The 11,258-nt window shown below is 36.3% G+C and overlaps 1 protein-coding gene across 1 annotated transcript; it reads left to right on the forward strand.

The window, feature by feature from the left end:
- Window positions 1–326: 326 nt before the first annotated feature.
- Window positions 327–1,428, forward strand: LOC106835784 (olfactory receptor 10R2-like). Its single transcript, XM_014848394.3, has 2 exons — window positions 327–347; window positions 481–1,428. Exons 1-2 carry the CDS (start codon window positions 327–329, stop codon window positions 1,426–1,428), a joined length of 969 nt encoding a protein of 322 aa, XP_014703880.3.
- Window positions 1,429–11,258: the final 9,830 nt, after the last annotated feature.

Below are 11,258 nucleotides of genomic sequence, written 5' to 3' on the forward strand. Positions count from 1 at the left end.
TTTGCTATTGCAAGTAGCATTGCCTTCTTTATTTCATTTTTGGATCATTTGTCACTAGTTCTATTAGGCAGAATAGTGACCCCTCAAAGATGTCCATATACTAATTCCTGGAACTTGTCAATATTTTAGGTTACATGAAAAAGGACAATTGAGGTTGCAAGATAGAATTAAGAATGCTAATCTTCTGACCTTCAGATAGGGAGATTATTTTGTATTATTCAGGTGTGTCTGATGTAATCACAGGATTCTAAAAAGTGGAAGGAAGAATCAGAGAGTCAAAGACAGAGATGAAACTTTGCTGGCTTTGAAGATAGAGGAGAGGGACCATGAACCAAGACTGCCAAAATGTGAGAAACTGGAAAATATAAGTAAAAGGCAAAATTCTTCCCTAGCACCTGAAGAAAGGAACACAGGCCTGCACACCTCAGATTATTATATCCATGTCCTGACTACGTTTTACTTTTTTCTTCTTCTTTGCAGATCTTGGCAGAAAACCTCACCATGGTCACGGAATTCCTATTGCTGGGTTTTTCCAGCCTTGGTGAAATTCAGCTTGCCCTCTTTGTGATTTTTCTCTTTCTGTATCTCGCCATTCTCAGTGGTAATGTCACTATTATTAGTGTCATCCGTCAAGATCAAAGCCTCCACACTCCAATGTACTTCTTCCTTGGCATTCTTTCAACATCAGAGACATTCTACACCTTTGTTATCCTACCCAGGATGCTTATCAATCTCCTCTCTGTGGCCAGGACAATCTCCTTCATCTGTTGTGCCATTCAAATGTTCTTCTTCCTTGGCTTTGCTATGAACAACTGCCTGGTATTGGGGGTGATGGGTTATGATCGTTATGCTGCCATCTGTCATCCTCTACATTACCCCATCCTTATGAGTTGGCAGATGTGTGGAAAATTGGCAGCCGCTTGTGGGATTGGAGGGTTCTCAGCCTCACTTATATTAGTAAATTTAGTTTTCAGCCTCCCTTTCTGTGGTGCCAACAAGGTCAACCATTACTTCTGTGACATCTCCCCAGTCATTCATCTGGCTTGCACCAATACAGATGTTTACGAATTTGCTGTATTCATCTGTGGGGTTCTTGCAATTGTGGTCCCATTTTTGTTCATCTGTGTTTCTTATGTCTGCATTCTGAAGACTATCCTAAAGATTCCCTCTGCTGAAGGCAGACAAAAAGCTTTTTCCACCTGTGCCTCTCACCTCACTGTTGTTATTGTTCACTATGGCTGTGCTTCCTACATCTACCTGAGGCCAACAGCAAACTATGTATCCAGCAAGGACAGGCTAGTAACGGTGATGTATACCATTGTCACTCCATTATTAAGCCCCATGGTATACAGTCTCAGAAACAAGGATGTCCACATTGCTCTCAGAAAAGTTTGGGGGAAGAACAGAGCTCTAAAGTTAAATAATTGAAATATTATTATATTTTAGATTCTATAAGAAAAAATGCCCCTTTTCACATGCATACTATATCTATAAGCAATTCACTGAAATAATAGTTCTGTATAAGATGTGTATCATAAAACATATTTTTCTCCTCACAATCCTTTAAATCCAGTCTGTGGGGTATTATTTTTCAGCTTCTGAGATGGAATCTCAGCGTGTTCCCAAATCTACCCAGTTCACGGTAATAACCAAAAGTCTAAATTTCATTTAATGCTAAAATTTTCCCCTTTCTCTGGTGTTAGTATTCTTTAATTCGTGAATCTACATTGGGGCCAATGGAGGTTCACTTATTTATTAGCTCTGTCAGCCACCACTTCTCTCACTACTAACTTTCCTCTTATCCTTGAAGATTACATTGGAGAGAGAGAAGGAACAGTTGGAGGAATGGTCTTACTTGACTGTTACTGTCATGCTGTGGCACTGGTGCTCTCAGGGCTTTGCAGGTGTTGGACACTGAGTCCTTCTCATGTGCTGAGCTTTCATGGGTTTTTGGAAGCATTTCCTACTTGGAGCTTTTGCTACCTTTCTTGTGACAGGGTTGAAGCTACCTCTGGCTGACAGCTTGTCAACTTGCCACTTAGTTCTGAGAGTTCTCCAATTTTCTGAGTCATGTCTCTTTTGGGGGTTCTTAGGTAAATTCATTTCAAGTGATTCCAGATTGACTTTTTCAATTAACTGGCCCATATCTGATGCAAAAGAAAATGTTTGCATCTTTGCCCCTCCCATAGTCAGATGAATTGCAGACATCTCCCTTTCTTCTCTGGTACTTCACACCAATAGCCACAGACTCCTACATTCAGATTTCACCCATAGAATCAGATCCCAGTCCACTCAGCACCTTTAACTCCATGGGATACATATCAAAGTCTTGAAGTGGTTCTTCTTTTGAGGGGAGATAAAATATCGAGAACTCCAATAGCTTCCTCCAAAGAATGTATGTCCATCCCTTTTTGACTGAACATTTTTATTTTTCTCAAATAGATGAGGCATTTTCCTCTCTCTACTTTTGTGTCTCCATTGAAACTAAGATAGAAAAAATCCCGTTTCTTCATTATATGCCCCTAAAGCCTGTTTCTCCTCTAGAATAAGGTATTGTGATGGGGTTTATTGGTAAATATTGACTTCCAAAATTTATTTTTTTGTAAAATGAATCAAATAGGTGGCCTGACCAGTGGTATAGCCATAGTTAAACACCTTAATCATTCTTGCCCACATCTTGCCACAGATATATTTTTGAAAATCTGTTGAAAGCAGTATCCAAAAATGAAATTATCCTCATGTATGTATGATGGGGAAACTTGCTTACAATTTAAGGAGTTTACACAGTATCTAAAGCCCATTCATAGATCCAAATTGTGAGTTCCTCGTTTATGTCCAATCTCATCTAAATCATTTCACTCTATTTTTACTATTTCATCTTCTCTTTTTGACTTTTAACATTTTGTTACAATGTTCCTTTTTACCTCTTTGAGAAATTTCTTATATACAACTGTCACAGACTTTATGTTTTATAATTTGATTATATGGCAGGTGAAATTAATTGGCATTCTTGCAGCTACCTACCAGATTTTCTTACTGGATTTAACTTTTGCTTCAATGCTGAATCTCAGAAAAACTCACCATGGGGTAAATAAAGATGATGTTCTGTTTAGGATGCACCCATAATTAACTAGAATAGTGCTGTTTTATGATGTCATATTCATTTAAAAAAAATTAGGAGAAGCTGCTGTGCAGTCTAGAATCTAAAGTTGCTGAATATAGAGTATGTAGACATTAGGAAAATTAAATCTGTACTGTAGGAAGCAGCAGTAAGTGAGCAGGAAGCTCCAGAAATGCACTTTGTACTTAGTACATTGATCAATTTTAATACAAAGTGACTGAGTTTTGTGTCTAACAAAGTACATAGAATGTTTTCTACAGCAGCCAGACACTAACGTGATTTCTGATTTTTATTAATCTTACTTTATGGGTATAATTTCTTATTATCTTCTTCATGTGTGGGTTGCCTGAGTGACATTTTTAGTTAGTAGAAACATTAAAAATTTGAAATTATCTTTAACAAAATATATACAATGTAATATAATTTAGGAGACTATATACAAGAAGAAAAACTCTTTTACATAAAAATACTTTGTAGTGATGAAAAAAGGGCCATCTTAGCCATTCTTACATACTAGTTACATTCTTAATTACAGTTATAGTTACATAAAAGTATCGTAAAAGATAAACCTAGATTCGCCACATTGGACATCAAACTCCTCCATTTAGTACTTCTAAGATGGGGTCCTCATGGTGGTGGAGCCTGTGCTGGCATAGAAGCCAAATAATTTCTCAGTCAAAAGGGCCATTACCTCCTTTTGTCCAATATATAACCCTGTCCCACCAAAGTATCCCTCCATTTTCAACTATTGCATGAGTATTTCCTGATTTCCCTTCTTTAAAACACCATAGCAGTTTGGACCAAACTTATGCCTTGTAATGAGTTCTGATTTTTTCAGTATTTAGGTCCATATCTTATCTCCTCTACCAGGCCATCAGCAATCTGACAGGAAGTCCCTTGTCATACCCAAGTATTGGCCCCTCCCATTATTCTCTAGATCCCTGATACAGTATGCAAAATGCAGTAGATGACTCATAAATGTCTCAACTTTATTTGACTGCTCTACATAGCTGAATAGAACACCTGAAAGTACACACAAAAGGTAGAAATATTTATGTCCTCCAAAACTTAGTGATTTAAAACAACAATAATTATTTATTCTGCTCATTAATCTCCAATTTGGCAATGGCTTGTTCTCTGCTCCATACAATGTCAACTGGGCAGCTTGACTAAGGTAGAAGGACTGACTTCCAAGATGGCTCACTTACATGACTGGCAGGATGGTGTTGGCTGATGCTCGGGAGTTGAGCTATGACTGTAGACTGGGAGTCTCAATTCCTTTCCATGTGAACTAAAAAGATGCAAATTATCCACACCTGACATATGCAAAATGCCATGGTGAGCTAGGCATATGATAACTGCATTAGATACTCCCTTTTGGAAAAGGGGGAAATGAGTATCATAGCAGTCACTGCTGCATAAAAATTCTGAAATCCAGCTGGGCTCTTGTTGCCAGTCCCTTGTTCAGAACCCAGTCCTATTTCCTGAGAATGATTCTCCATGGCTTTTGGCTCTAACTGAGGAGTCTTTTTCTCACTCTCTGATAATTCTTCCTTGTGTATAAGACGTAGCCAGTATTTGTAGATGAACAGTTTTCTCAGTCTCACTCCTGGATGTAAGAACATTGGAGGACTTAAAGTATTTTTGCTTTTATTGTCTCCATCCTTTTTAGGATAGGCTGATAGAATTTCTTTAAAAAACTTTGTGGGTTTCTAAAGTATCAATTTATAAAGTTAATTTTATTAGGCAAAAGTCACGTCCACATTTCTTTCTTTATTATGGGCTATCTGTGAGGCTGCTGTATGACAATTCCCTTAAGACTCTTAAAAAGAGCTATTGCTTAACTTAGAGGATTTATGCTATTGGGATACTTATAAACCTTTCTTGATATAGACTTAAACATTTCTGAGTTCTAACCAAGAGTTTTGCAGCCACATTCTTGAGATATTTACTCTGAGACAATGGTTTCCTGATAGAATTTTTGATTTGATTTTCTCCCTGAAGCCATTTCTTACTTTGAGAATCTTTATTAGGACAGATTGGGGAAGAGATGAGAAGTAATTTTATTTTCAAGTCCAACAAGTTCTGGATTTTTTAAATATTTCCTCTAAATTCTTCTCAATAATTTAACAGCACTTTCTTTTGTTCATAACTTTCATATGTCAGGAGCAGATAACCTGCATCTTTAACTCACAGAACTTCAAATTGAAAGAAACTACACCTAAGCTATACCATATGTATGTGGACTTGATTTAGATCACAAGATCCTGGACCTTGAGCCAGAGGCAGCCAAATGTTGTGATTGGATGAGATTTTGTGGTGTCTTGGAGGAGGGTGAATACATATTGTAAGTGTAAGAATGTAAGCAATTTATGATCTTCAGAAAGATCATACTAAACTAAATAACCACAAATACTTTGATCATCTTCCCAATGAGATGTGGGCTTTATGTCCCTTCTCCTTTGAAAATGGGTGGTCCCATTATGACTGCTTTGACCAATAAAATACACTGTCATGGTGCTACACCTTAAATGACTAGCAGCATCCACTTCCTGGATCTTAGAACATTTACCCTTTGAACCGAATTACCATACTGTAAAAAACTACAAGCAGCCCCATGGAGAGGACCTCATGGAGAAGAATTAAGGTTCCCAGTTTAGAATCATAGTTCAGCTCCTGACCATCAGCTAACACCACAGCAATAAAAAGAACAAACTACTGTGAAATATATGTATAAATATTATTCAGTGATAAAAAAACAAAATCCTGCCTTGTGGAACATGGGTGGACCTTGAGGGCATTATGCTAAGTAAAATAAGTCAGATAGAGAAACACAAATACTATTTGATCTCACTTATATCTGGAATCAAAAAAAGTTGAATTCATAGACATGCAGAGTAGAATGGTGGTTTCTAGGGGCTAGAGGTTGGGGGAAATGGGGAGATGTTGGTCAAAGAATTCAAACTTCCAATTATAAGATGCATAAGTTCTTGGAATCTAATGTACAGCATATTGACTACAGTTAACAATACTGTATTATATATTTGAAAGGTGCTAAAAGAGTAGCTATTAAATGTTCTCACCACACATACACACAAATACATAATTATGTCAGATTATGGAAGTGTTAACTAACCTTAGTGCGGTAATCTTTTTTCAATACATGTATCAACCATCATGTTGTACACTAACCTTAGACAATGCTATATGTCAATATATCTCAAGAAAGCTGGAAAAAATATATCAAGACAGCGTTGTCTTGAGGCAGGGAGTCAACTGGAAAGGGGCACAAAATAACTTTTAGGGTGACAGAAATATTGTGTTTCTTGATTGGTGTGGTGATTAAACGAGTGCATGTATTTGTAAAAACTGGCAAATAACTTACACTTAAAATATTTGAATTTTATTTAAGTAAATTATTTCTTAATTAAAGGTAAAATAAGGAAAAAAGTGAATGCAGAAGGGAAATTAAGGGGACTGGCCATGTGGCCGAGTGGCTAAGTTCACATGGTCCACTTCAGTGGCCTGGGGTTCTCCAGTTCGAATCCTGGGCACAGACATGCACACTGCTCATCATGCCATGCTGTGGCAGCATCCCACATAGAAGAACTAGAATGACTTACAACTAGGATGTACAACTATGTACTGGGGCTTTGGGGAGAAAAAAAAAAGAGGCAGATTGGCAACAGATGTTAGCTCTGGGCCAATCTTCAGGAAAAAAAAAAAAAAGGAAATTAATACCCCCATGGCCACATTTTAAAAAATTGTAGCAACAAAATATACTCAACGAAAACAAAATATTTTATTAAAAATTATGAAAGAGAAAGCAGAGGAGAAGAACAACTTCTGTTTGTCCTAACATCAGGAAAACAACAAGCACAAAAAACAATTGCCAAAGAGACTAACTTAAAAATCAATTGGCCAACCTGACAACATCAGCTAAAACAAGGAAAGTTACAGACTCCAATTAACAGTTGAATACTTTCTGATGACAACATAATAGGGGCTCTACAGTTAGAAAACTAGGAATACCATGATAGACCAGCCTCCCCTTCTAAGAGTATAAGAAAACTAGTCTCACGTAAACATGAACTCAGAAAAAGAGCATGCTCAGATTCCATACGAAGTTATTATATATTTTTAAAAACCCGCAATTCAACATCCCAATAGGAATAACTGTTTGCCTATATAGTGAAAACCAAGATGCACTGCCCAGATTCTCCTTCAAATCAATGACTTACTGCCCCAGCTGATGATAGTGCTGTGAGTAGGCAGTCTTCAGCTGTCTGCCTCTTCAAGCATTTTGTCAGTAACATAGAGACCTCATCCAAAGTAACAACCATTTCCTGTAGCAACCCACACCCAAACACTGACTGATGCAGGTTTATAAAGTCCTGGCCATCTTGGCTCAACTCAGAACACCTCTGAATGGTCATTCTACTACAGAGCTCACTGTTGGGCCGGCTAAGACTGTCACTAGTATTACATTCAGCTTGATTTCTCTATCTGCCCAATATATACCCCTCATTGCACAGGTGCTAATCCCATGCATTTATTTACACACATCCTAGATGCCCAGCTATCTCAGAGTGTGATTCCCAGGGAACACAACTTGCAAGTGCTTGGAAGATATGCTCACAAAATAGAAAAAAAACTCTAACCAAATATTTAAAAATAAGCTAAAAGGAATTAAAGAAGTAATAGAATATGTGAAATAATACCAAACATCAGAATTTGAAAGAATTCAGTTATGAGTGATTAGAGGAAGAGAAGTTTTGGAAAGAGAGAGGATAGATCAGGAAGCAGTTAGAAATGAAATAAAACCCACTTCATAAATGAAGTCCAAACTTGGAAAAACATAAGACTGAATAAACATTATGGACAAAGTCATGATAAACAAAGCAGATATGAAGAGAGGAAAAAATAAAAATAATTGTCCAGAATGCATTCTCTAAAGTTCTATTGTTACAAAGTTTGAAACAAGGTAATTACTCATTCATGATATTAGAAGCCATAGGAGTTGTTTCTGTTGGAGAAGAGGGAGTGAGTAATGAGGTGTTTCTAATACTTTCAGCCTTATGCATACACGGGGTCCGCATCGCGGGATTCAATCAACAGCGGATCATGTAGTTCACACTACAGTACTGTATGTGTAAGATCCCCGGTTGGTTGAATCCTCGGATACGGAAACAGCAGAAGGGGATGGCCAACTAAGGAACTTCAGCTTCCCCAGAATTTGGTATCTGCGGGGTTTCCTGGAACCAATTCCCCATGGATACCAGGGGACAATTGTATTCTATTTTTTGACCAATTTTATTCACTTTGCGATGATTTATTGACGTGGCAATCATGATTTGTACACTTTTCTATCAGTGTGTTTTATTTCCATACAAAAGTGAAGATGATATACTCTTGTTTCATGAATGCAATGTATTTTACATGATGATATTAATTACAATATTTTGTATTCTATGCATTTTTTATATTTCCTCTGAGAGTTTTGTGCTCTTATATTTTGATCTTGGTGTTTCATGTTCAAGTCTTCTTCAAATGTCTGGCAAGCTTTGGATGTTCAAATATATTCCTCTGTGTGGCACTTAAAAGCTTGTTAGAAACTCTACATGGGTGTGCCTTGTGGACTGGTGGGCTCCAATGTAGGAGAGTCATATGGAGAAATGTTACTCATTTTGTTGAAGTAGCTCCTAACTTATAATCACCTCTGTCAGAAAGAAATTCTCCTGTTTCCTAAAGGAATTGTTTAAGACTGGCTGTCAAGTTGTTTGGGGCCTGAGTGTGGGAAAGAGACCGGTGATGCTCCATGCTATAGGAGCACTCACATTCAATCCTCTGTTTTAAGTGCAGGTCCTCACATTTGTCTCAGTTCAGCCTGGTATCTCTAGTCCAGAGCACCTCTGGTTTAACTGCTGTAAATGAAAACCTCCAATCTTACCCTAGCATGGGAGAAATATAAAGCAATGTTACTCAGGTAAGAGTCTGCAGTCTAGTGCCAGCTCTTTGTTATTAACTTGTGATGAGATGGGTATAGAAGTTGAATGTAAGTATGAAGCAATTTCTATTGAATTTGCTTTTACTGAGACATCCAATCAGTGGACACATCTTTTGGAACAGAGAATAGAACAGTTCAGGTGTTTTTCTGTTTCATTTTTCTAATAATTCATTTTTATTATATTTTACTGAAGTATTGACGTGATGAATGGAAAAAGAAGTATTTTAATGCAGCACTGTGAAACCATGACAAGTCACATACGCATAAAACAAAGACTGATATTGCATACTAATATTGTTTAATAATAAAATTAAGATTGCATCCTTAATATACATTCCATTTGAATCTAAATGAAAATATTTCACCAGGAATAATTTGGAATAAACCAAAAATAAACTCAACAAATTCTAAAAATAGAACTTACACCAATCACATTCACTCACTAACCCACACAAAAAACTATAAACAACAGAAATTATTTAAATATCAGCAAGTAAATATATATAAAGAATAAATATTTCATTCTTAAAAAATATGCGACCAATAAATGACAATTGCAAGCCTGTTAGGAAACAAAAACAGAACAGAACAAAATTTGAGATGGCCAATGTTGTATTAAAAAAAGATATGTAGTGCTGTAAATGCCTTAATTATTTAACTAATCATATTGAAAATAATATTAAAGCACTTAATTCAAAAACTGAAAAATGAGAGACAAAAATAACTATAGAGGTAATAATTTAAAAATAGGAAAGCATTACTGATGATTTTATACACTTTAATTTGAAAATCTAAATAAAATTAACAAGGCAGAAAATGGTTACATTTTACCCTGGAAATGGGGTCACACACGAAATATGAACTTTAGTTTCTTCATTATACTTTAAAAAGAATATTGATAGGCTGCAGCATATCCAGAGGACTGCACACAAGAAGATGAGGTGTCTGAAATTCAGGTCACATGAGTAATGGGAAAGATTCAGATTATTATTGTAACTGTCTCAAACATCTGTGAACCAAACTTAGATTTATTGTATGACAACAGAGAGAGAAAGGATGAAAACCCAAGACATGCAAATATCAGCTAAAATAAGGAGAGATAATAACGAAAGCTGAAAACAGTAGGAACGTACATTTTGTGAAATTGTTGATCTAATGTCAGTGCAGGCTGTTTTCCCTTGGAGATGCTGATGAAGAAATTTCTGTACAGATGAGAGATAGAATGAGATGACCACCACAGTCATTTTCTCTCTAATATTATATAGTCTGATGATAAAATTTAAACTGGGAAGCTCCCTCTTCTTAATAAATTCACTGTGGAAGTCCATGCAGACGTCTTCTTCAGCCTGATTTGGGACTGGATGGTTATTATTTTCTATTAATTTATGTAGCACATCTTCTGTGTTACATAATGTGTAGTTCAAAGCAGTGGTCAGAAAAGACATCCAGAAATATTATTTTGGGAGTATCAAAGAAGTAAAAGGACTTTGCAGAGATTTGCAAAGTCTTGTTTAATATACTAAGAGTCTTACATTTTGTGCAGTTTTATATTTTACATATACTTTCTTTCATATTATCCGTTAAACACAAACAAAAACCCTGTGAAGTTGAAAAGCAAAATTATATTATCCCCATTTTCTGTATTTTAAAATTTAGATTCAGAGAAGAATCATAGCTTTATTAAAGTCATGACCTAACCAATGTCAAACTTAAATCTAGTTAGTAGTATGGTAACTTTTTCCCTCGTTCTGTCATACTCCTAGATCTATGCAACTTTCAGACCTGAGTACTTCTTTTCAAGCTGGACATAATCTCAAACAAAGGGTACAGTCAGACATTTTGGGCAAAAAAACAAACATAGGGCAAAAGATAATGGTTATTAAGACCTTTTTTGAGAACTATAAACCTGGAGGAAGAAGAGGAGAAGGAGAGTAATTCTTTAGTGACAGATACTTTGCTATCCCCCTTAATCTTTACCACAACTTGAGAAGCACATAATACTATGCCTTCCTACATTAGAGAATATTAAGACTCCACAGTGTCAAACAACTCATCAAGGCCACATATTTATAAGATAAATGGGGTAGAAACTTTTATGAGATGTGGGTGTACTGTTGAAAAATGATCTAA

The sequence above is a fragment of the Equus asinus genome, chromosome 25 (assembly GCF_041296235.1).
Source record: "Equus asinus isolate D_3611 breed Donkey chromosome 25, EquAss-T2T_v2, whole genome shotgun sequence".
Classification (NCBI taxonomy): Eukaryota; Metazoa; Chordata; class Mammalia; order Perissodactyla; family Equidae; genus Equus; species Equus asinus.

Excerpts from the sequence above, each read along its gene's own strand:
- LOC106835784 (XM_014848394.3), top strand. The coding sequence starts at position 327 with ATGAACCAAGACTGCCAAAAT. Across the intron at positions 348-480 it reads TGAACCAAGACTGCCAAAAT|ATCTTGGCAGAAAACCTCAC; the intron begins GTGAGAAACTGG and ends TCTTCTTTGCAG.